Source organism: Rhamphochromis sp. 'chilingali' (assembly GCF_963969265.1).
Source record: "Rhamphochromis sp. 'chilingali' genome assembly, chromosome: 12".
Lineage (NCBI taxonomy): Eukaryota > Metazoa > Chordata > Actinopteri > Cichliformes > Cichlidae > Rhamphochromis > Rhamphochromis sp. 'chilingali'.
Window position 1 is genome coordinate 34265623 of NC_137939.1, and position 26649 is coordinate 34292271.

The following is a 26649-nucleotide window of genomic DNA, read 5'->3' on the forward strand; positions in this document are numbered from 1 at the left end:
TTTAATCTCCTTTTAGTCATTTTGTGTCACTTGCTCATTTTACAAGTGGTTGCGCCCATTTTTTTGCTATTTTTATGGCTGTTTTGTGCATCATAAGTCAGTCAATATGCAGTGTTTTTGTTCTACATACCCCTAACAGCTACTGTCTTTGTTAAACTGGGTCATGTGAGCAGGTTACTGTAATCAGGTGAGCTCTCTGGCCTTCAGTCACTTCCTGTTTGATCTCCTAGACTTTACAACCTGAAACTCTGCACACAGTCAGGAGTTGGGACTCGGTGGTGGTTTCAGGGTCATCGGTTTGTGTATTTGCTGGTCATGTGACCACGCAGTCTGTTCAACCGGAAACGTTTTTTTTCTTTTTCGTTTGTCTTCCATTTTCTTTGTTCTCAGCGATTCAATGATTAGTGTCTCTGAGCTAGAAAATCTTTCTCAGAATTTCCCCCCATGGTCCTCCCTCCCAGAGATTTCAACACTGGCTTGGATCAATGTGTGTGTGTGTGTGTGTGTGTGTGTGTGTGTGTGTGTGTGTGTGTGTGTGTGTGTGTGTGTGTGTGTGTGTGTGTGTGTGTGTGTCTTTGTGAGGACTGTCCTCACTTTAAAACAGACATTTAAAAGGATTTTTAAGGTTTTAGATTTGGTTTCGAGCTTCAGCTTTAGTTTATGTGCACTTAGTATGCGTGTTACGATAGAAATAATACAAAGGCATAATTCTGTATGTGATACCACACTATGGGGACTTGAACAGGTAAATAATTTAATGCTACATCTTTGGTTTAAGGTTAGCTTAACTTCTGACCAGTGTGAATCTCCAGAAATGACTTTAAACACTACATTGGTGAACTTGGCTGTTACAAAAACAAACTCCTACAAATGTTTTTCCCTCAGTTTAGTGATTAAAAAGGAAAAAAGTTCAGAGCAGGATCGAGCTGAGATTAACTGGTTCTAAACAAGATTTAGTATTGGTGCAAAGTCCACCAGTGATTGATGAACGTGCTCAGATAGGCGCACCTCAGAGTGCCTCCACTGTGACAAATTTAAATATATATTTATATTTGATAGTAGGGATGGGAGCACTGGCTATTGTAGGAAACCGGTACCCAGTAGTCCAGGTCCTATCGATCCTGCTTATTGGTTCCTGCACTCGCACTACAATTAGCTGATGTCAGTTCGCGTGCCAGAGGAGGAAAATAGTGACACAGTCTGGAGTGTGGATGTGGACATTTATTTTTATTGCACAAAAGGACGAGATAAATGGTAAAGTGTAAAACTGCATCCAGGACAGAAACAACCGCATTATGCTGCTAACACAACTTCGATGCAAGCATCTGCCGAGACAGCTTTATATTCTACAAAGAGAAAGATCTTAGAGACGTGTGTGTCCTCATTAGGGACTTGTGTTGGTGTGGGGTTGTAGCCTCAGGTTTATATTTTTAAATGGTGATAATGAGACATTGTGCTTCAGCCATATTACAGAGTAACATGAAAGTAACGAGTGTAATGAGAACTTTTTCCCGGGAGTACATAACTGCATCATTTTTAAGAAAAGTGTTCTGTGTAATATGCGTAATAATGATTTTTTTGAGTAACAACTCCAACACTGATCATAACAAAGAGGTGAAATAACACGCACAAACATTTGACTACAGCATGCAATTAATTTGCATGAATATTATTTCTTTATTGCTGCTTGGTGGTGGCTCAACCCAATGAGAATCGATAAGGAATCAAGTCGATAAATGATATTGATAATGGAATCAGAATCACTATATTCTTATCAATTCCCTTCCCTATTTGGTAGCATGGCTCGACTATGGCTTCCTGCGCTGACATGGAAATGCATGACGCAGGGAGAGCACGCTATCCTGCCCTTCCATGTACATATGTGAAAACCCCAGAGGCAAGGAGCGCAGAAGCACAGCACACAGAACAGGCGTCAGTAACAACACGACATGGATTCATTCAGAAAAGGCCATAGCAGGAGTGCCTGGGGTGGAGGTGGGTTGCAGAGCGGATTGCACATGTGCAGCAACTTTACAAAGGTTAAAGCAACTCAAAGAGTACTTTCTTTAGGAAATTTGTGTCAAAGGTTTTCAGTTTGATTCAGTTTTCTGTTTAGAAATAGTGCACGTTGTACTGTGCTGTGGTTTCCCTCCTCCCCACTAACACTGCTACTGCCTGCATCACTTTCTCTTCATGCTAGAAATGGGAACTAAAGTTGCCAGAGTCCCAGTCTTTATGTCTTGGCAGGTGGGCAGGGCTACTTTAATCAGGTGCACCATTAGTCTTAGTTTTGAGGACAAAATTACAATTACAGGCAAGTGTACATTATACTCAAACGTTGCTCTGTCCAACCTCACCAACACGTTTCTGTGACAGTGTTTAGGCATCGATCCTGCCCTCACAGGACGCCTTTGGGTGTCATACAGGAGTGAAAACCAGATCACTGCTGTGTGCGAGTCTTTGTTTCTTTGTTTCTACTCTGTGCTGATAGACAACAGTCATGTGACCACCACAGGTCATACCAACACCCTGCAGTTGGTGTTAATGTGGTTTGACTGTGGGTCTTTCTGCTCCTTTATTTAGCTGCACCAGCTGGTAGTTCAGCCAAGCAGAGTGAACAGGCCTCAATTATTAAAAGTGAAGCACATGTATTATTACACAGCAGCAAGGAGAGAATACACAGCGTCGGCTAAAGTCTCACAGTTCTGAGTAAATCCTGTCCTAATCGTTAATTGTACTTTTTGGAAAAATATTTGGCAGGTTTCAGTGTTCTTATTTGTCATTTCAACTCAGCAGTCTGTACCAAAAATATCATGATTTGTCCAGGTGATGTCTGACCATGTGACCTCTTTCTCTCCTTTCTCCAGCCCCATCGCTGATGTCTCACCGGTTCGTGACGGTGCGTCGTGGCAGCCCGGCGGCTCGCAGCGGGCAGATCCAGCCCGGAGACCAGCTGGAGGCGGTGGAGGGTCGGCCGGTCGCAGGTCTACAGCACCGAGACCTGGCCCAGATCCTGAGAAGAGCTGGGAACACACTGAGGCTGAGCATCACTCCTCGACACCGTATGAAAAAACACAGATACACTAAAAACACTTATACCTACAGTAAGGCCAGTAACTGTAAATAAGCCTTTTAGCTTCCTTTGCTTCACTTTTAAGCCAGCTTTCTTCTGATTGGTTACCTGAAGTAAACAAAGCAACTGAGCAGCAGGCGGGGCTTCTGTGCAGCTGGTTCTGGTTTCTTCCTGTTAAAAGGGAGTTTTTCCTTCCCACTGTCGCCAAATGCTAGCTCAAAGACGGTTGTGTGATGGGGTTTCTTTATAATAATATAGGGTCTGTAGCTTACAATATAAAGCACCTTGAGGGGACCGGTGTTGTGAAATGGCACTGCATAAAGAAACTGAACTCTAATTACTGCTAAGCCTGTGAAAGTGGAGCTTGGACATCAAATACTTTACAGAGAGCTCTAAAGTTAGACACAAGGACATCACAGTATTATAGCTTATACTTGTATGGCTGCTACACTAGCCATGTCTCTCCAGTCAGACACTAAAATATTTTCCTTAGAATAATATTGCTTCAGCCTTTAATATCTCTGCCTCTCCCTCTGTGACAGCTGAGGCTCCTCCTGAATTGAATAAGCAGTTACGAAAGTGGATGGATGATGAAATATTTTTCCTAAACTGCTTAAATTAACAGATTTTGTACTGAAAGATAACACTTATCTTTCACGTCTTGATTGCCTAATTCTTAAATCTACTGTGATGGTAAATAGAGTCATCTCATCTCCCTTCTCATTGTCTTTTTCACTTCTTCCAGATTCCTCTTCCCTGACCGAAGCCGCAGATCTGGACATAGATGGTCGGATGATAAAAGGACCCAGAGGGAGGTCAAAGGTCGGTTTAACTTTTGTTTTGTTGTAATATTACTTTGATCGGCGACTGTCATCTTAAGCCTTCTTCACGCATGAATTGCAGCCCTGAATTTGTCTTGACATGTGGTGCATGTGAGTGCACAAATGACCAGGTGTAGGTGTTCCACTTTCTGCACATCCTACCGAGGACAGGATGTGCAGGAAGCACCACCTAAATCAGAAAGTGTTTCCAGCTGTGCAAAAGTGTCTGAAGCAGACTGCTTCCTGCTGTGTGCTACATTTACATCTAAATTGTCTGAAGTTTACACTGGAAGACAGCTGTACTGTGGGACTGTCATTAAAGAGGCAGTACTGTTTAGTATCTGCAGTATTGTCTGTCTGTGTCCAGCAGGAGGAGTCAAAGTTCTACAGCGTGGACCTGGAGCGAGGTCCTACGGGTTTCGGTTTTTCTCTGAGGGGTGGCAGTGAATACAACATGGGACTGTATGTACTCGGGCTGATGGACGGGGGGCCAGCCCAGCGCAGCAACAAGATACAGGTACATGTGTACTCGTACTATTTAAATACACATACAGGTGCAAAATGCAAAATCCTGTTCATCATTTTAGATTTAGGTTCAGGCTGAGGTGTCAGTCATTAGCTGTTTCACAACAAAAGTCTTAGTGAGGAGACCGAATTCTTGTTTTTATTGTGAAAGAGGTGCAGGAAGTCTTATTGGGGGTTTTTTTCTTATTTATTTTAACAATAATCTAACCTACTAATTAAAACCCTTCATTAATACTTTAATGCAGGTGAATCTATATGAGAGGAAAATCAAATCTGTACACCTTAAACATTAATGTGAACAGACGATCACAGGCATCCATTAAAAACATTTGGACATATTTCAGCGTCCTGATGAAACGAATGCGATGAGAAGTCTTTTACTGACTCGGTAGAATAAACTCTGACAGTGAAACCATGAGTCTGATCCAGGACTTTCTCAGAGTTTCCGTCAACTGTTCGATTAGTAGATGACACCTTCTACCTGCTGAGCTGCAGGAGAGAAGCCTGCCTGTGTTACTGCGTTTGTGCTGTGCAGAGATTCAGAGATGCTCTATTAAATCTACTGATGATTCGTCTGCAGAAACGCTCTCTGTGATCTGTCATATCTGGTACTGTTAAAACACACGACACCGCTGAGCCAAAACACTGACCTCCAGGGGAAGTGAACATCGTTGGGTGTCAGGTAGGGACAGTCCAAGTCTGCAGGGGTGAGGACTCACCTCAGACTTGTTTAGAGAACAAGTCTGACAAACTTCTGGGGACTTAAAGGATCTGCTGCTGATATATAAGGAAGTCCAGTCCCACTGGGAAGCTTGGAAGTCTGTAGAGTCCAATTCTTGGCTGGTTCAAGGTGATGCCAGATTTGTGGAGAAAAAGTGGAGACTTGGTGTGATTGATGCTGGATCGGGTCTGAACGTGTTTCCTATATGAGCTGAGCTTTGGGCACAGTGAAACAGCAGGAAATGCAGCGGAGACGTTTCCACTCAGACAAACATCACTCAGGATCTCCGTCAAGTCGTTCTTTGTGATATTAAACCTTCTGAAATATTCAGAGCTTCACTTTGTGCCTGCAGCTCTGAGACTCTGATCATCAAACATTCAACATCGCAGCTGCTCGCATCGTTCTGCTTCCTTTTTTGTTGTTCCACAAAAAAAAGAACTTCACAAAATGCTCTGCAGCAAATGTAGCGCCCCCCAGAGGCCGAAATAGCCAACCTTTCTGAACAGTTTAAATCCTGATGTCTCAAACCACCTGAATGTGTCATGTTTGTGCAGCGTCTGTCAACTGCAAGTTGAACGTTTTTAAATGACACTGAGCTGAATTATGAACTGGATAATAAACAAAAGTGAATTAAAGTAAATATCTAAATAGTTTAAGCAGCTTTAGCACTTTAGATCTAAGAAGTAAAATATTGGACTGAAATATGGACTGAAAATAATAATAATCTGATCTGTAATTGTCTCTCTGATGTCTTGCAGCTGAATGTAGTTTTCAATACTGTCAGCATCCTCAACAATCTACACAAAGACCTTTTCATTTCTGATGATTGCACATGCCCCTGCAGAGGATGTTTGTCGGTGCCTGAAATAACATATACTCAGTTTTATGCTTTATGCACTTTCCTCCTGATGGTAAACAAGGTGTCACCGTGTGTTGCAGGTGTCCGACCAGCTGGTGGAGATAAATGGAGACAGTACAGCAGGAATGACTCACAGTCAGGCCGTTGAGCAGATCAGAAGAGGAGGACATCGAATCCACCTCGTCCTCAAGAAGGGAAACGGATACGTGCCCGACTACGGTGAGACTTCACAGGACGGACTGTTACACATGACACAGCTGAGAGAAAACTGGGAGACATTCTCTCTGCTAAGACTTCAGTTTCAAGTTCTTCTTGATCCTCTCTGAATTCTTTGATCTTTTATATCTTTTAATCAAAATGGCACACGGTGGCCCTGCGACAGACTGGCGACCTGTCCAGGGTGTACCCCGCCTCTCGCCCTATGACAGCTGGGATAGGCTCCAGCGCCCCCCGCGACCCTGAAAAGGATAAGCGGAAGCGAATGGATGGATGGATGGATGGCACACGGTGAAGTTTGACCCCAAAGCATAGGAGGATCACTGAGTCACTCTGGGCGTGTGTCCAGGGGCACTCTGTCTCATTATCCATCTACAGCTTACAATCAGCAAGATTAATAATAATCCTGCTGACAAATACACAGATAAACCAGCAGCACTGAAAACTGCCTGGACTCTTTACTGACTCACTTGCTCTGTTAAGACAAGAGACTGAGGAAATAGCCGGGAAAGCTCTAACTTTGACAGCCTGCCCACAGCAGCTGAAAACTAACTTGTTCCAGGAGAGTTTGCATTTTCTGACCTCATAAGGTCGGAATTTGTGCAGAAAATCGCTTTTGTGTCTCTAGCAGCAGGGTTGCCAACAAATTGCTACAGACCTTCAAACTTCATGTGGCCTTCCGAGTAGCTCAAGATCAGTGCATAGAGAGCTTCCACGAATGGGTTTCTATGGTCGAGCAGCTGCATCCAAGGCTTACCGAGTGCAATGCAAAGGGCTGGATGCATTGGTGTAAAGCACGCTGCCACTGGACTCTAGCGCATGGAGACATGTTCTCTGGAGTGATGATTCACGCTTTTCCTACTGGCCTGCTGATGGATGAGTCAGGGTTTGGTGGTTGCCAGGGCAACGGCACTTGTCTGACTGCACTGTGGCAAGTGTAAAGTTTGGTGGAAACTCTTCTCATAGCTCAAAGAAACAGTAAAGCTTTAAAATAATAAGGTCAGTGAATTTGGAAGCAATCTGTGTAATTCCTAAAAGCTCAGGCATCTGATTGCTCTCAGCACTCAGCTTCAGAGCGTATTTTCTTTTTAGGCTCTGCATGATGTTATCAAAAAATAGAATACCCATCCTAATATGGTCATCTCAGCTACAGAAGCCCCTCCCATCAGGTTTCATAAAAGGGGAGGGGTTAAAAAGTTTGTTTCAGGCAGCTTGAATAGCCCAGCCCACTATAAGATAAATAAGGATTATTTTGAATTGAGAGTTATGCAAAGCTACTCTATTAGAGTTCAAAAATATAAATATTGAGATGGAAATAAGAAGATGTTCATGAATACTCTGTTGAAGAGGCTTTTGTAAAGTACTCCCTCATCACTGACCTTTGACCTGCTTCCACGGCTCTCTCACTGTTTGACTTAACTTTCTTTGACTCTCTTTTCCTCTCCTTCCTCTTGTTTTTCCTCCTCCTCCTCCTCCTCAGTGGAGCTCTCCAGCCTGTCTCTCTGTATGACCAACTCTAAACAGGGGGAACCCTGCTTCTACGTGATTGGACGCACTGAAAACACGCGGTTGGTAACTCCGTGTTTTCCCATCTGCTTTCATTTTCTTCACTTTCACTTCATCAATCCTTCATCTTCACTGATCATCAGCTGCAGTCTGCAGCATTATAGTCACATGTGAATAGCCATCAGATTACTGTACTGAGTATTTTAAGTGTTATTATTTGCATGTAAAGCGCCACACGTATAGGTCCAGTACCTGATAGTGAGTAACCTGACAGTTTTATGTTGTTTCTGTTTAAAGGTACATTACCACCATCTTCTGGTGGTAGTAACATATTACAGCCAACCAGGACCCGGTAAAAACCCTGACTGGCTTTAAGGTGTAGTTGTTAAAATATTTCTTACATGCAGAAAATCCCCAGTGTGACACGGAGAAGTGACACAGACTGAACTTTAGACTTTAGTGCCATCGTGTTGGTCATTTACACCCAGATTCAGAGGGGTGCCAAGTTAGCAGCTAATGTTAGCAAGCAGATTTAGATACCTAATCACTGCTGATTAAGACATTTGAAAAAATTATTGAATTTCTGTGACCAGAACTGGAGCAAAAACTTCATGGACACCTCACAGCAGGCCTTATTATGCTGTTGATTTCATTAAAAGGCATCAACACCACAAACACAAATGAGGCTTCCAGTTCAGTGGCTCATGATGGGAGAGGTGAGGCCCAGCAATCATTCGTTGGTTACACGAGCACACCTGTCCACCAAAGTAGCCACGCCCCTAACTTTAATAATTCAAAAAGAGCAAGTTTCAAAACAATTCGACTACTTTGCATTAGAGAAACTGCAGATTTGGCACCTCAGCTTCATTTTTCAGCACTGATGTTTGCATATTTGTAGCAATAGAGAATGTGTATTCTAATATAATAGAGATATAAACCTTCAAAAGTGCCAACATCTGAAATGTTTCTATTGTCATATCTTGGCTACGTGATCATGAATTTCTGATTGAACCTCCTGCTTCATTTGTCCTGGTTGGTTTTGGTTCAGAGTCTGAACACAAAGCTTCAGACTTTCATATTAGACCCTGATTTTAAAAAAAAGATTGGAAACATCAGCAGGGCTGGCAACAGCAGAGGTGCCCGTTGGTCACTTTGGTGATTTATTTTTTGACAGGAGAAAAACCTACTTTTAAAAAAATAAACAAAAGGAATAACCACAATAATTACTTGCAGATATTCAGATAATTATATTCTGTCTCTGTTTGTCCATAAGGCCCTGAGGAAGGAGCCCTCTCCCCCTCCTCCTCTTCACAGACCGAGGAGCTGGATGTGGATACGATAACCATGACAACTGCCTCTCTTAGCCAGGAAATGAGACGAGGAAGTGGTGCGGGAGAAGGAGAGAGGAGGAGGAGAGAGAGAGAAACCAAAAGAAGAACAGGAGGATTAGGATTAGGGCCTCCTGCTCTGGACCTGGACATAGTGGAGGAGGAAGCACGGGTGCTGGAGAGGAGATGGCAAGAGGAGGAGCAAAGGGAGGAGAGGAAGAGAAGAAGTCAGACTGTCAGGCAGATGAAGCAGGATGACCTCAAGGAGCAGGGGAGGAGGAGCAGGAGCTTACCTAGGAGTGATGCCCACCTCAGGGACTCACCTCTGTCAGAGGAGTCCAGAAGAGGAGGGGGAGAGCGGGAGAGGAGAGAGGAGAGAAACAGCAGCACCAACCGCCGTGCAAAGCATGCTGGGAACTCGGCTGCATCTCAGAAGGCAGCGTTCTCCTTCCTCATGCCGCTGGACGATGACAGCAGTGACAGACATCTTTCCGACAGCGAATCAACATCCAGTTTTTCGGAGATGCACCTATCAGCAGCAAGCATCGCCACTGCTGGCTCGAGGGAGGAGTCTGATTGGAGGAGAGCTGAGTTGCCGTTGCAAGATGGAAACGGCCCGGGCCCTTGGCTGAAGCCGAGCACGCAGAGACTGACGCAGGTGCTGACGAGCAGTCAGATCCGTGGGCGGGGACTAGCGGGTGGGCTCTCTCTCTGATTGGCCAGCTGTGAGGGCATTCTCCTCTTTTATTTGCTGATTTTTTTTTTTATTGGCTACTTATCAAGGGCTTTTTTGATTGGCCTGCTGGAGAAGACACACCTCCGTCTGTGTCCAACTGGATGACCACAGAAAACTCTGTTTGTAATTGGCTGGTGGGTGACATAACAGCTACACAGACCTGCCGAACCAACACCTTTAATATTACCCATCATGTCTCAGTACATCCTGAGACCTGTATCATAAAGCTATATCGGGCCGCCATCGCCTGTCAGACAATTTCAACCCTCCACTTATTTTATCTTCCTCTCGGGATTCTGTTTTATTTCGACTTGATTCGAGTAACATCCTAATACGGGTTAGGGTTAGATTACAGCGATTGAAACATTCACCAAATCACCCGAGCTGCCTGTGGACAGCTGAACTCTTTGTGATACAGGCTCCTGGTCTGCAGACCTGATGTGACGTTTCCGTGTGAAACATCACGTCTGCGTTTCATGGCTTCATCACGATCATCTTCACTCGCATCCTTCCAACTTCAAAATGGTATGCAAACAACATCCGAACCGAACAACGGCGCTGTTTCGTGATTCTCTCTGTGTAATCTGAGCATGTGAATATTACTGGAATGATTTTTTTATTTTTATAAACGTGTAACAAAATTATTATTATAACGATATTAGAGATTAAATAGATCCAGAGATGATTTGATTTGCCTGCTTGCTTGTAAAAATGAAAGGAAAATAACCTGATGATGTAACAGAGCCATACACACGCACACACACATACAGATGTCAGGTCCAGCTGTGGTCCTGTCGGCTGTCGAGGAACATAACATCACCATGGCAACATGGCCTGTCTCTATAGCGACAGCCGCGGAGGAGCAGGACGACCTGCAGCTTTGGATCATAACAAGTGCCTCGTTTTGTTTCAGCCTTCGTCCTGCAGACTGTCACTTTGCAGAAGCTGCAGGCAGAGACGCACGCCGTCACTTCCTGCAACACGTCAAACAACGGCAAGACCTTTCAGACACCAAAATATCCCATCATGCAACAGCCAATACTGAGTTTAATGCTTTTTATAATTGAGACATACTTGAGCTAAGAATCAGTTTGTGTGCCACAAAAACAAAACGACCCCTCATGTTATCTGAATGTGTCTTCGCCTTAACTCCAGAGGTCCCAAAATTAGGGCGGCAACTAATTATTTTCACTACCGAGTAATCTTCATTGATTTTTTTCCCCTATAAGATGTCAGAAAATAGTCAAAAGATTGTGCTGTAACTTGTCCAACCCATAAATGCATCTTCAGAGGCCTTTTATGGGTTTTCTTGTTGAAAGATGTTTAATTTACATCAAGTGAATCAAAGGAAATCATTAAATCCTGACTTCTTTTCTTCAGGCTTCAGAAAATCTGGCATTTTACCAACTAATTAAATTTATCGATTGATTTTGTAGCTCTGTTTAAAACAACAGGAACAAAATTTACACAGACCTCATCTGTAATCTATAAAATCTCAAAGTTAAATTAAATATAAATGGGTATATCAGATATCTGCACACTTCCAAAAAAAAAAAAAAAAAAGATATCTGCACCCTTAAGACATTTGTTAAGAGTGTAGAAATAGTTCTGTCATTTTATAGACAAATCAATGAGAAGCAACAGTGTAGCCCTGTGTTTGCCATTTGGACTGAGGGTTAGTGTGCACTACAGAGATGTAAATAATATTAAATTAACAGATAAAACCAAAACACTGATTAATGTCCACAGGATAATGTGCAGAAGTTCAAGTTGAATAGTGCAAACAATCACGCACACGTCTCCGCTGAATCGAAATAGCAGAAGAAACAGTGTCTAGATTTTTCTTTTTGTTGTTCACGTAGCAGGTTTTTTAAGCCACATTTAAAATGTTTATTTTAAAGAGTTATTCACGCGAGAGTACTTTATTTAAACAACTAATAACGCTAACAACATGGTAAGGCTCCTTTTAAGGAGGACCTATTCTGCCTTCCCTGAGGTCTCGTAACAAACCAAAGTATTAAACATGTCGAAGTAAAACATGAAAGCCAAAAAATATTTAGAAATTAGTAAAATTATTTATAACAAATATTTTGTTTCTATTTTCACAATAAAATTGGCCAATCACAAGGAAGTGGCTGTACAAAGGAACAGTGTAAGATCGGTAAAAGAAAACTACAAATCATGCTACGCTACGTTAGCTGAGTCCCCGAATAAAGACCAGGAGCTGGAAATGAGCAGAATAGGTCTCCTTTCAGAATCACACCGAAGAAATGTAAAGTTTTTAAAATAAAAGATTATATGATGTAAAAATAATAAAATGGTCACTGCTCTCTGCGGACAAACTGCAGAACAGTGTTTTCACACCTTATTTGTTGTCATTTATGGGCTGATGTACAGTACGTGCTGATGCTGATGTGTCAGATTAACTTAATGTTTTCAGTTTGTGCATCAAAACTCATCCAAAGACTGTTTATGAGATGAAGAAGCTTCACTCTGTAACAAAGCTGTAAAACGGCTCATTTTAGACCAATGAATGAAAACTATTTGTTGTCCAGACCCGAAGATGAAGGTTTTTTTTGTAAATGTCAAACTTTGGACTGTTGAAACGATATTTTAAAAATATAACCGTGAGCCAAGGAAAGTTAACCCTCTGTAAAACCTCAAAATCCCATCCTTTCGTGACCCTCGGGACCAAAAATGGTCCCGCCCCAAAAAGTGCTCTAAAATGTTATATATCAATATTTTTTTCCACTTTAAATTAGTCAATCTTTTAAAACTACTTCTGCTTAAAATATCCATATCAAGTTTTAATTATATTTTCATTGTTTTAACCCTTTAAATACCAGTTTGTGTACATGAGCGCCCTGTTTTTAACAGAAAAAAAAAATTAAAAAATTAATATTTTCCATAAAATACATTTGAAGTAATATTTGATTGTTATTATAATTAGGCCTTTAGATGGGCCAAAGATTGGCACCAACATTCATTTTGATCCATTATTATTTTTTGTGCAGGAGCACATTTTTAAAAATCCATCCTTTCGTGACCCTCGGGACCAAAAATGGTCCCGCCAAAAAAAGTGCTCTAAAATGTTATATATCAATATTTTTTTCCTCTTTAATTCATTTTCATAGACAAAACTATTAATCCAAAGCATTTTTCAGCAGGTTGTTAATCAACAATAAAAACAGCCGTTAGCTGGATGAGCTTCTTTTTGACAGAGTGAAACTTCATCCTCCTCCAGCTGCTTGTGTTTCAGGACAGTTAAACTTGATGTCAGATCAATATTTGAGCTGATCAGGGTCACAGCTTTATAGAGGGAAAGGGAATATGACGCTTGCGGAAAAAACAGGGTGTAAATATCAGATTTAAAAGCACCTGTTTTGTTTCAAAGATCAACAGTAACCCTTCCCTGTAACAGGTGTTTCTGATTTCACTGTTTGTTTGTTTTTTAAGCTCAATCATGTCTGGAAACAGCTGGATTATTAATGACTAACCTCACTGTAAATTTAAGAATGTTTTCAAATATGACTTCAAATACAGATTAACCTGTTATTGCCATTACATCGATTATTGGCAAGTAATTTGTAAGTAGCAAATCAGACTTTATTTTCTATTCAAAGCAAGCTCTCATATCGAATCTATTAAATAACAGGCTTGCTGCTGCATAGAGGGGACAATAACCACTTAACCCTTTCTGATGCCAGAAATCACATTTGCAACACTAATGCAAACGTTACATATATGCTGACTTCACTGACCTTGATTTGCAGCGTAAAAATGAAAAAAAGAGAAGAAAGAAGTAAAAATTGTAAAAAGTCTTTTTAATGCATGCCCAGTGAGGGGGTTAAGCATCAGTTCACAAATACTCAGGATTCAGAGCCTCACTGAGGTCACGACAGAACATCCCTTTTTATGCTGAGGACAGTTCACTTCAAAAATCAGTTTTACAGATTTTCTTTCCTTTGAGCTGTTCATCCTTCTAGATGTCTTTGTTGTAAATTGCACAGTTTTGCAGTTTCTTATAGGAACTGCAGGATTTAGAAATCCAACTGCATCACTGTGCAGAAGGAAGAATGGCTCTGTCCATTAGAGAGAGGCAAGCCTAAACTATATGGCCAACTGAAATCAAGACTGTAAATTTAATAATATTTATTGCTTTGATGTGCTAAAAAAAATACTTTGAAGTTATAAACCACACAAAAATAAATAAACCAACACCTCATCCATCGATCCATTACATCACTTGCATCATTTTAATGTCTGTTTCTATGTTCCATCCACAGCCTTAGCAGTTAAACTACAAACACCACAAACCCCTGTGCTACCCTTTAGCCCCACCCTTCTGCCTCCTGTCTTTTAGGGCATTAGGATGTTTGTCTTCTATGCATTTTCTAAGACTGTGTTCTAGCGACTGATTCCCTGATTGGTGCGAGCAGCGCCTAATCACAGGATCGCAGAGTCTGGACTAATGATTCTAACAAAGGATCTGATCATTCAGGTTCTGGTCCAGAGACAACCAGGAAGAGCCAAGTTCACGCTGGACTGAACAGTTTTACCATCAGACCTGCTCCCAGGCAGCAGGATGGAGGAACGTCACTCAGCTGTTTGCTTAATGCAGTTTTTATCTTCAGCAGTTGGCTGTAAACACGCAGAAGTGACTGAAGCAGCTGATCTGATCCGTCAGTGATCGCTCGGTGTCTTTAGATCCAGTCTGACTTTAAAACTCTGAGCTGGACCAACATCAGCTCAGGTAGGCCAAGCTAACTGTCTGCAGCCTTGTTCAATAAACAAGCTCATGTGAAATGAACTGATTATTTGGGAAAAGATCTTTATTTGCTTTCTGTTCTCAGGTCAGTGCCAGATAAAATCGCTTATCCTGACAGCTGAAGCACAGGATAGCAGGCTGAGGATACTGAGGCATGCATGACAAATAAAACATTCAAATTTAAAGCAACACTGTATTGATAAGCATGAGCAAACAAGCAACCTCTATGACCCCAAGAGTTGCTGGAACAAACTTCATAATTTCTTTTCTTCTGGGTACTAGGCACAGGTGTGATTTTTAATCATTCAAAGATTCATTGTGTAGATATAGAAACTGTATTTAGACACGTGTGAAGCTAACATGTTACAAGTCTGCCACAACTATCAGTTTCAGGTGGAAGGCAATCTTTGAAGAGTACAGCCTTTTACTGTGACTATAGAGCTGATATTAAACCAAGATGAGAAATGAGTAAAAATCCATATTTGATTATTTGTTCAAATAAGGCCTCGTTCACATGAGCATAGAGTAAAGCTTTATATTCAAAAACTTGCTAACTCTCCTCCGAGCAGTAGTGAAATTTGAAATTGTGACACACACTTTTCATCATTGGTCCAAACCAGGTGGGTCACACCTGCACAGTGTCCTACTGACCTTACTATACAGATGGCAAACATGTCGGAGTTCATTTGAAATACACTATTTGTGCTCACACTCACACACTCCAAAGCTGGAGTGTTTCCTTGATGAATACACAAAGGTGGATCCTCTGTCACGAGCCTCTCTAGCACACCGTCCAGGCATCTGCTAATAACAGCAATGTAAAAAAAATGCTCGTGATTTTAGTGGTCGGATGGCGTCCACGCTGACTCAAACTGCAGAAACTGTGTTTGTAAAGACTATTCCAGCATTCCTCCTACAAACAAGCAAAGCTCACCGGCAAAAAGAAATGTGTTCATTTGCATATTAAAAATATGCAATAATAACTTTATAACAATATTTTCAAAAAGCCTGGGTCTCTAAGGTGTTGGGCAACACCAATTTAACATGTTAATATTTAGCATTGCTGCAGCTCTTCTTTCCTCCTCCTGCAGCAGCTGGGTAATTTAATCACTTATTTGGATCTTTTCAACATGTGCTGTTGGTGTTTTTTTTTCCACACAAATAATCTGACTTGCAGTGTGCTAAAGATCATCCAAGAAGTTATTTCCTCAATTTTACAAAAACATTGGCAGCATCAAATAATAATGTAGAGTCTTCAAGACAAATGGCGAAAGAAAAGGTTTCTGGATGTTTTCTGATAATCAGATGAATAAAACCCAAATTACAAGCTGTTAGGTTAAAAAATTGTCTTCACTCGTTCTCATTGCCATTAAATATTGAAAGTTTTACTATTTTTTTTTTTATATCTATTAAGACCAAGTCTAGCTCATTACTGAAAAAGAAAAACCCCTTTCACACTGTATGTTTTCAAACGCCTTAAAAACAGCATTAGTTTTTTATTTTTTTTACTGGGTCTAATATGATATTCAGTGGTTGAAAACAGTTACGTCTGCACTGGCTCACAGATGCAGCGTGAACATTATTTATTTGGTACGATTACTGATGGTTATGTAGGTGGGTAATGTTTTAACACATGAAGAGAGATCAACAACACAAACAGAACACAGACAGTAACAGATAAAAACCATTTTATTTATTTTCACTGTCTTCAAGTTATTAACAAAGAAATGGAAGGAATCCAATCTGCCAAATTCAACATGTATTCAAGCTATCATGCAGCACTCTTTGAATTGACATGTTGACAAAATATCATAATAGATAAATGTTAGAATAAAAATTAGAGAGTTAATTTAACTTATAGGACCTAAAAGGTCTTGATGCATTTTTCCTCTCACGATGGTTTGGAGGTAAAGGATGTGGAAAAGGGTCTGGTTTTATAACTTCCTGTGTGTGTTCTGGCTTGGCAGGATATGATGTAAGGGATAAGTGTTGATGCCAGTGAATAACGGACTTTAATGTGTCAGTAATGTCAGTATCAGCAACCTCAACCAAACAACAAAACAATAAAACAGTTTATACAATGAATGAAGTGAATTTGTGCTTCACTTAAGTAATATCACAGGGTGTTCATCTCATCACCATTAAAAAAAAACTTGCATTTCATTAGGTTTTTGTGGTATTTAAACTTGTGATTTAACGGCCTTTTATGTGGCAGAGATAAAGGAGACATTTATCTCCGCCACATAAAGACACCGTGTGCAGCACAAACGTTTTGAATCCACAGCAGAGCAGCAGACATGGCAAAGCCTTGGAGGACCAGATGAACCTGGGGCTAATGTCTCAGTGCAGAGTAGAAGAAGATCACTGAAACCCTGAAACCTCACAGTGCCAGTTCTTGATCCAGCTCTCAGTAAAACAGCCGAGTTACAGTATCTACGCTACGGATGGGAATCGATAAGAATTTTATGATTCTGATTCTGATTCTTTATCGATTTTCATTGGCTCCATTTTAAGAGTCACCACCGTCACTAAGCAGCAAGAAGAAATAACATTCATGCAAATTAATTGCATGCTGGAGTCAAACTTCTGTGCGTGTTTGAGGTATTTGCGCTCGTTGTTGTAGTCAGTGTTTAATATTACACAGAATACACAGAATGCTTTTCGTAAAAGTAATGCAGTATGTTACTTAATTAGCTCTGGGAACAAGTAAAATAGCTGAAACACTCTGTCTCATAATCACCATTTAACTACAGCCCCATGCACCAGTGCAAATCCCTAATAAGGACACAGACAGGAGGACTAACAATTCCAAGGAACTGGAATACTGGGAACCGGTTTTCTACAGGAACCAACAACCTGCTGCTGCTCCAACCTCAGTGGATCATCACAGCTCGTCCACTCGTCGTCCTGCTTGCTCTCATTGTTACACAGATTATCACTCCAACCTGTAGAGACAAGAAACAAGTGTATTAAATAAGTCACTTCAAAAGCTGTCACTCAGAGATGCAGCACATCTAGCCTGTTCACAGCTGCAGTGGAGGCGTGGCCTATCTTAGCCTATCTTAGCTTCTCTGAGCTTTCATGTCAACATGTACACCCACTAACCTACACGTTTGAACATCGAGTCTATTGTTCCACAGTGGAAGTGAACTGTGAAGAGTCATAAATGATCCATGAACATCTTTTTTAAAAATGTATTTCCTGCTGTTCAATTTAACACAAACATCTTTGTGGCGGCTTTCTGTAATATCACCTGGCTAGTAAACATGGAAGCAGCCATGAAAGACACTAAGCTAAGTTAGCTATGAAATATAGATCTGAATGTTATCTCAGATGTGTACTGTATATATTTGTATATTTGTCTGGAATTATTTCTATTGCAGTACAATACTGCTGAATGCAATACAGAGTGACTCCAGCTCTTTACTGACCTCAGAGTCTCCAGTCTATAGTCAGGACTTTCCTTAAGATCCAACAGCTGCTTCACATCTGGATCCCGTAGGTTGTTTTGGCTCAGATCGAGCTCCCTCAGATGAGAGTGGTTGGTCTTTAAAGCTGAGACCAAAAAAGTACAGCTGATCGCTGACACACTGCAGCCCCTCAATCTGAGAAATGAATGAAACATTTAAGTTTAGACAGATTTTAAAATTATAACCAGTTTAATAATCTGAAGCTAAAGACGGTATAGGATGTAAAAGGTTAGGAAACAGAGACTTCAAACACCTCAAACCAACAAGATATTTTATTCAGCAGAAAAACTAATAAAAAGTAGTTTAATATAACTGATAGATTCAATAAAGACACAATCAAACGAATCCTGTGCATCAGACAAGTCAAAAATGTATCCTTTCAGCCCAAGTTCATCAAGCCATAAAATGGAAATGTTAACAAAATGATGATCAATACTTATAAAACATTTTTATTTAAATAAACATGAAAATATATTTGATTGTCAACTTTCATTAATGATCCAAAAAATGAGTCCATCACAGTCCTCTTGTTCTTTTGTTTTCTTATTCTCTTTGTTTCCTTGTTTCCTTGCTCACTTTTTGTTTACATGTGTCAGGAGTGGTCCTCCTTTGTGCCCACTCTCCATGTGAACTACAGGTTAACATGATTGCTTTAAGGTTGAGGAAATCATCCAGTTGACACCAGTTCATTGCTCTTATCATCATAAGATAGCAAGTTATCCCTGTGACTTTTTATTCCTCTTTTCATGATCTTTCCTTCGTGGAGACTCTTCCCAGCCTGCAGAGATCCCTGTCTGTAACTCAAGGAAATCAGCACTCCCTCCAGTTTTTAGCTGCTCCTCTCAAAAAAAATTGAGCGCATGTTTAAATCAAAAATGGGATTGATTACTTAAATAGTAAAGCTGAAAATCTTTACTGATATACATTATGTTGTTTGTTAAAAACAAAATCATCAAATCTTTGAAAGCTGGATTCAAAATCACACCAGAAACCAAAGTTACGATTATTCAAGCATTTCTTACTTCGTCACAAAGTAGTTGTCTGCAACTGCTTCCATTTTTGAATCGATATAATTAGCTGCCTTTTGGCTGGGCTTCTCACTACAGGGCTGGACCTCATATAGGCACAAATTAAAAAGTTGTTCATCTGTTTCAGGTTGTTGTTAGCATAGCACTGCAGCCTGCAGCCAACCCACATAAAGTGGGGCGTACACTCTGAGGCTAACCTCAAAGAAAGTGAGTTTAATAATGTTGCTTCACAGTTTGGAACATTTTATAGACTAAACTAGTTAAATTAGAGCATATTTATAAAATAATTACATTATTTAATGACTTAGCCGTCACCTTGGTTTTAATTCTAATATAACAAAATTTTCTGATTGTGCTTAATCTACGTTTTTTAGGTTTTCAGTGTGTTGCTCAACATTGTTGTGCAACATTGCATCCTGCAGTTATTAGACTGAAGCAATAAAGAAGAAAGCATTAGCATTAAATCCTCTGCAGACTGCCAGCCTACATATTAAACTTTTATATTTATATGACCACACAACCAAAACATTTTTGCCTGACCTGAGCACTTCCAATCTGCAGCCTGGACTCTCCAGATAACCACACATGTTCTTCACTCCTGAATCCTGCAGCGTGTTGGCACTCAGGTCCAAATCTCTCAGATAGACGGGGTTGGACTTAAGAGCTGAGACCAGAGAAGCACAGCTGGCCTTTGACAACCTACAACCCTTCAGTCTGAATAAAGAATTTAAAAAAGGCAGATTCAGATTCAGTCATTTATAAAATACAGGAAATATAATGTATATTAGTTTTAAATTTGCACCTATACTATAAATTATGTACTAATATACAAATCATTGCAAATTACAGTTAGGCCTGTGCTTTGTTCAACAAAGACATCATTTTTGTAGTTTTCCCTTTGTACACCACCGCAGTGGATCAAATAACCAATATGTGATTGAAGTGTGAACTTTCAGCTTTAATTCAGGGGGTTTAGGAATTACAGATTTTTTATTAAATAGTCCCTCATTGTCAATATGATTCCTGCTGTCGGCGGTGATCATAAGTTACAGAGTACTGAGAACTAAACTTTCTTTTTCTGTGCTTTGACTGCAGTTCAACACAGAAACAATGTACAAGCACAAATACACTGACTTGCTCTGTGACTCAGACTTCTGAATCCTCAAATTAGTTTAACATCAATATTATGCTGTCAGCTGTATCCAATCATCTGATAATGGAGCCTCTTTATAACGGGGTTACTTCACAGCTCAACAAAAGAAATGTCTTAACACTTCAAACTACAATGCTCAATTTGAAGAGAGGAAAAAAGCAAGTATTACTCAGTAAACTGACCTCAGAGTCTCCAGTCTGCAATTTGGATTCTTTAGTCCGACAGAGAGCAGCTTCACTTCGGAATCCTGCAGCTTGTTAAAGCTCAGGTTCAGCTCTGTCAGATGGGAGGGGTTGGACTTCAGAGCTGAGGCCACAACTTCACAGTGAGCTTCTGAGAGGTCACAGCTAGAAAGTCTGTAAAAAAAAGAAGAACATTTTACAAAACATAGTGTTATGAAGTGTCTTGATGCATGCTCAATTGTCCAAGTAAGGAAATCCCAGAAAGAACAGAACAGAATCAACCTTTTGGGATATTGTTATGAAAGTAGACATTTATTTCGTTTTTCGTCATCTAATCTTTAGATTTTCTAATAAGTTTTATTGAGTCAACAGAAGCTGACAAGAACTAGCAACACAAGGCAACAGCATTTGTTTGCACTGATTGCACCTAACAGAACCTAAAATATGTTAGCAGGAGTTTTAAGTTTAAGTTTAAAACCATTTTCTAATGAAAATGTGGAAGTTTACTGTCCATTCTGACCAAAATGTGAAGAGTTTCCTCACAGAAACTCCAAATCATCTTTCTGTTGAATTCTCAATCACAGCAAAATTGTATCTGAAATCTTATCTGATCTTAATTTTGCCCTTTGGCTCGAAACTGCTAACCTGAACCAAGTTTATAATGTTAGTCACGGGCAGACTTACTGAGCCTTTCTGCAATTTCTCACAGCTGGAATGAGTCTCTGTTTGCCCTCCAGTGTGGTGTTATATTCACCCAGGTCCAGTTCATTCAGAACCTCTTCTGACATTTGGAGAATGTAGGCCAGAGCTGAGCAGTGGATAACAGAAAGTCTCTGTGATCTCTTTCCTGACTTCTGGAACTCTTGGACCTCCTGATGTACTGAGAGGTCATTCATCTCCATCAGACAGTGGAAAATGTTGAGACTTCTGTCAGGGGATATTTTTTGGGTGTTTATCTCCTTCAAGTTGCTGATGGCTTTCTGGATGCTATCTGGATTACTCTCTGTCCGACCTAGCAGGTCTCTTAAAAGTCTCTGGTTGGACGTCAGACAAAGGCCATGAAGAAAGCGGACAAAAAGGTCCAGGTGACCATTTTTACTTTTGAGAGATTTCTCCATAACTTTGCTCAGAAAGTCATCTAAAAATAGCACATGGGCAGTTTTATTTCCAAAATTCCTAGACGTCCTAGAAAACTTAGGGATTAGGAAATCCTCCAGGATCTTGCTCTGTCTACTGGTGAAACAGTGGAACATGTAAACGGCAGCCAGAAACTCCTGAATGCTCAGATGAACAAAGCAGTAGACTGGTTTCTGGAAGATCACACACTCTTTTTTGAAAATCTCTGTACAAAGTCCCGAGTACACCGAGGCCTCTGTGACATCCAGACCACACTGCTCCAGGTCTTCTTGGTAGAACATGATGTCTCCTTTGTCCAGATGTTCAAATGCCAGCCTCCCAAGCTTCCGAAGAGCTTCAGGAGTAGAAGCCTTATGGTACTTCTGAATCTTCCTCTTGGTCTGATCCAGCAGGAAGTGTGAGTACATGTCAGTCATGGTCTTGGGCAGCTCTTCTCTCTGCCCTCCAGTCAGCATGTGCTGCAGAACTGTAGCAGTGATCCAACAGAAGACTGGGATTCCACACATGATGTGGAGGCTCCTAGATGACTTGATGTGGAAAATAATTTTGCTGGACAGCTCTTCATTACTGAATCTCTTCTTAAAGTACTCCTCTTTCTGAGCATCAGTGAAACCTCGCACTTCGGTGACACGGTCAACAAGTGTAGGGGGGATCTGATTGGCTGCTGCTGGTCGGGAAGTTATCCAGATGAGAGCCGTAGGAAGCAGATTGCCTTCAATGAGGTTTGTCAGCAGATCATTGACCGTTGACTTCTGTGCGACATCAGACATGACGCTCCTCTTAGTGAAATCCAGTAAAAGTCTGCTTTCATCCAGACCATCAAATATAAACAAAAGTTTACAGACAGCGAGCTTCTCTGCTGTGACCTTCTGTAATGTTGGATGGAAAACCTGGAGCAGCTCCAGGAGACTATACTGCACATCTCTGATCAGGTTCAGCTCCCTGAATGAAAGCAGAATCACCACACTGATGTCTTGGTTTTCCAAACCTTCTGCCCAGTCCAGAGTGAACTTCTGCACTGAGAAGGTTTTTCCAACGCCAGCAACACCGTAGGTCAGAACCACTCTGATCACTTTGTCAGATAAGGCTTTAAATATGTCATGACACTTAATTGGAATTTCATGGAGGGTCTTCATCTTGGAACCTGTCTCCAGCTGCCTCACTTCATGTTGAGTATTAACGTCTTCACTCTGTCCCTCTGTGATGTAAAGGTTTATGTAGATTCTGTTCAGGGGAGTTCTTCTTCCTGTTTCTTCAGATCCTTCAGTTACAGTTTCACATCTCTTCCTTAGACTGAACTTATGTTCATCTAAAAGCTCCTGCAGACCAGCAACTGCTAGAAGACAAAAAAGAAAGACAGAAATAAAATTAATGAAACTTTAATATTGGTATAGCATATCATCATCTGGAATCTTCCCCTATATCTTATAAAGTATAATCTTACTTTGCACAGTGTTGCTCTGACCACCTATATGTCGTCCAAACTTGGCTGTTTCTCCACAGTGGGAAACAGGATTCTTTGTCTTCTCTCTGTGCATACAAAAGAAAATGTATATTGACCAGTACACATACAATACAATACAACTTTATTTATATAGCACATTTAAAACCAAAGGTACACCAAAGTGCTTCACAACAAGGTTAAAACATAAGATAAAAGACTATAAAAGAGAACAAAGGTGCAGACAGAATAAGAAGTAAAACATTATAGCATGGTTTAGAAGATAAAATTACAGGGTATTCATTAATATAAGGTGGGGGTATTTATTCAGTGGGAGATTAGTAGGAAGATAAGTAACACAAGGGTAAAATATAGGGGGAAGTGCACTAACTAACTGAAAACGCTCAGTCAAAGAGGTACGTTACATACATTAAAATAATAGTTTAATGCAGACAAATAATTATAGAAAAATATATATTCTTTGGTGTATAAACGCTAAGGTTGGGCGATATGTGAAAAAATATGTAAAAAGTTTCCAACCGGCAATCGTCAGTCCAACAATCCCTGATGGGCGATATAGGCGCACATGCACAGACTTTATGATCAGTGGGGCAATCATGCACGGACTAATTTTCAAGTTTACAACACATATTTGGAAAACTACAAATTACTTTACCATGGAAGAAGATATTAAATTTAAAAAAAGAAAGAAAGAAAAACCGCCTCACTCTGGAGACCGGCCAGTTCAGAATACTTTCTTACTTTGTGTCCGAGGGTCCAGGTTCATTATTAAACGATATAGGGTCAATTTTGGAAGAGTCACTCCTCATAGACAGACACTCTGATCCTGGAGACGCTGGGCTGCATCTGGGCTGCTGACCCCTGGGAACACAAACATATAATATTTAGCACATTGTTCATCTGCATCTTAATGTTGTTGGAAATAAGTCACTTATTATGAGTACAGGACTGAGGTTCTGGAGGTTTTCGGTGAAAGCAGAAACATTCACTGTCCCAGGGTCTCAGTTTGGATTTTATTACTCAGGAACATATTCTACCTTCTATAGGTACATACTGTCATGGTCACTGGATCTTGGACACAGGTTTGAATTTTGTGATGTTGGGGGTTTTATAGTTCTGTAGCTTTGGTTATGTTTAGGTTATGATGTCAGATTTAGTTTGTGCTTTATTCCTTGCTTCTCTGTTTATTCCTGCCTCCTTTGTCTTTCTGTGCTTTACTTGGTCTTCTTTTGTGCTTGGCATCAGGTTAATCTTGTCTCGCTGTTCAGTTGTGGCTCTCTTCCTGTTTTATTTTGGTGACTGTTCTTCTCTGTATCCTGTGTCTAATTTCCTTCCAGGTAATTATGATAGTTTACTGCTGCTGCGTTCCCACCTGTTGCCTTTTCCTTCATCATCCTGCGTGTCTCTGTATCCCCTCATATTTTGTTGTGTTCTCCATCATGAGTGTGGCCTATTTCATAATGTGTTTTTAAAATATCTGACACTTGCAAACACAAGAAGTCCTTCATGTTTTCATGTTACAGCTTTTCTGTTCAAATAGGTTTCTGATTTTGAAAATCACTGAAGCTTTTCTGTGTTAGTGTCATCCTAACAAACCATCTTCGTGTCATTTTAGAGGAGAAATAGTCTCTTACTTTGTGTTTGAGACTTCAGGTTCATTACTGAAGTGCATAGGCTCGTCTTTGGAAACGTTAGACAGAGAGTCGAATCCTGAAGTCTCTGTTCCTTTTCTGAAACACAGACATATAATATTTAGCACATTGTTAATTCGTATCTTCATGTTGTTAGAAATAAGTCACTTATTATGAGTACAGGACTGAGGTTCTGGAGGTTTTCAGTAAAAGCAGAAACATTCACTGTCACAGGGTCTCAGTTTGGATTTTATTTATATCACTACCACAATAAGCTGATCTTACAGATATGGAAGCATGTTTGTTCTGCCTGCTAAGGGAATTTTCTTCAGCTCATTTTACAGCAGAAACATTTTCTTACTTTGTGTTTGAAGGTCCAGGTTCATTACTGAAGAATGGAGGATCATCTTTGGAGATGTTACTGTTCACTGACAGACACTCTGATCCTACAGACGCTGTTCTGCGTCTGGGCTGCTGACCTCTGGGAACACAAACATATAATATGTAACACATCATTCATGTTGACGGGATCTGTCTTGGTCCCAGGGTCACTGACCCAGGGTTTGGGGTTTTGGGGATGTTTCTTGTCTTCAGCATCTCCTGTGGAAGTCAGTCTCCATGTTTATTTACCTCTCTGTCTCACCAGCTGTGTCCCTTTCCAAAGATCCACATCCTAAATGGTCATTCTAAACTGGTGAGAATGTAAGAAAATTTAGCTGTATAAGCAGCTAATAAAAGAACTAATCAGTGCAGTTGATATCAATGCTAGTTTGCACTGAACTCTTCTTGTTTCCTTTTTCCAATGTCTTTTTGTAGTTTTTTTACTTGATGATAAGGATGGAAGTTTTAAAAAATTATAAAATATGCATTTTTCCAACAAGAGTCAGTTTGTCTGTGGCCCACAAGCTTGGTGAACAGTTTATAATGTCTATCTATTACTCAGGCAGTCCTCCCTATACATATTTATCTCTATGAGTACTGCATGCATACAAATGTAAAAACTCCCTCATGAGTTTCATTTTGCATTATTTCTGTGCAAACAGGTTTTTAGTCTTTAACATTCGCGGTGAAATTTTGCTCCGGATGTTCCACATCAAGGGTTTAGGGGGAACACTTCACTAAAATAGATCGCACACATTATTTCTTCATAACAAATAAATCATCTTCACTTCACTTTACAGTAGAAACGGTCTCTTACTTTGTGTCTGCAGGTCCAGGTTCACTGTCATTTATGGAAAGGTCTCTCTTCATAGGAAAACAGAGAGATTGTACACTGTCCTCCTCTTCCTCCAAAACATTCATTTTCAGCCAGGCTCACCGGTAACTCAGAAATGCTGAGCATTAGCACAGAATACAAACCACTCTCATGACTGACAAAACAGGAAGTACAACACACACACAGAGAGACTCCAGCAGTGAACTGAGTTGTCAGTCCACTTCCTGAATTAGCACATCATTGTTTTTTCTTCTAGTCCACAGAGACAGCTGACTGAAAGCAGACGAAACATAATGTCGGGCTTAAAGCTCACATTCATTTCTTCCTCCTGCTCCGTAGTTTGCAGTGACCTAGATCAATGGAGAAGAGATGCTCCTCCCTTCTCCATTTACAGGAAATCACATGACGTCATCCTGGGTGTGTGTGTATGTGAGAGAGAGAGAGAGAGAGAGAGAGACATACAAGAATACATAAATATATCATATAATTAGGCTTCTAGATTTATGATTCAAGAACTTTCAGAGCATCAAATCACATCGAACACAGTCTCAAAACACACACATATATGCCATATATGGACAATGAAGGTTTATATATAATCTGAGGCCCCCTAATGGTAGACTTCTGGTTTTATCACCAAAATGAATACTTTCGTTTCTAACTGGTAAGTCGAGTGGCATAGTGAGTAAGCGAGCAGGTAGCAACTTGATTCTAATCATGTAGAAGTCAATAGTTAAACATTAATGTAGCTCCATCAGTGTGTGTCAGGGAGACCTTTGGTCCAGCTTGGTTGTACGTCTCTTTTCTTACTATCAAA

General features: G+C 40.5%; 2 protein-coding genes across 3 annotated transcripts in view; one reads left to right on the forward strand and one right to left on the reverse strand.

The window, feature by feature from the left end:
- magixa (MAGI family member, X-linked a) overlaps positions 1-13855 on the forward strand; it is a 61419-nt gene extending 47564 nt beyond the window's left edge. The window contains exons 17-21 of the mRNA XM_080898809.1: positions 2868-3062; positions 3819-3895; positions 4262-4411; positions 6080-6218; positions 8995-13855. Of these exons, the coding sequence (XP_080754935.1) occupies positions 2868-3062; positions 3819-3895; positions 4262-4411; positions 6080-6218; positions 8995-9764 (1331 nt within the window). The 3' untranslated portion in view covers positions 9765-13855. The remainder of the gene's footprint in view (positions 1-2867; positions 3063-3818; positions 3896-4261; positions 4412-6079; positions 6219-8994) is intronic.
- Positions 13856-16258: 2403 nt separating this feature from the next.
- Positions 16259-26236, reverse strand: LOC308407448 (NLR family CARD domain-containing protein 3-like). 2 transcript variants are annotated; one of them, XM_080899082.1, is made up of 10 exons: positions 25815-26236; positions 24978-25097; positions 24620-24715; positions 23727-23846; positions 22968-23053; positions 21071-22856; positions 20387-20560; positions 19592-19765; positions 17985-18158; positions 16259-17498 (listed from the first exon to the last, which is right to left on the reverse strand). In XM_080899082.1, exons 1-10 carry the CDS (start codon positions 25916-25918, stop codon positions 17489-17491), a joined length of 2844 nt encoding a protein of 947 aa, XP_080755208.1. In that variant the 5' UTR covers positions 25919-26236; the 3' UTR covers positions 16259-17488. The 2 variants fall into 2 exon arrangements, with proteins under 2 accessions (XP_080755208.1, XP_080755207.1); XM_080899081.1 differs by having other exon boundaries at positions 21071-22859.
- Between the last annotated feature and the right edge of the window lie 413 nt (positions 26237-26649).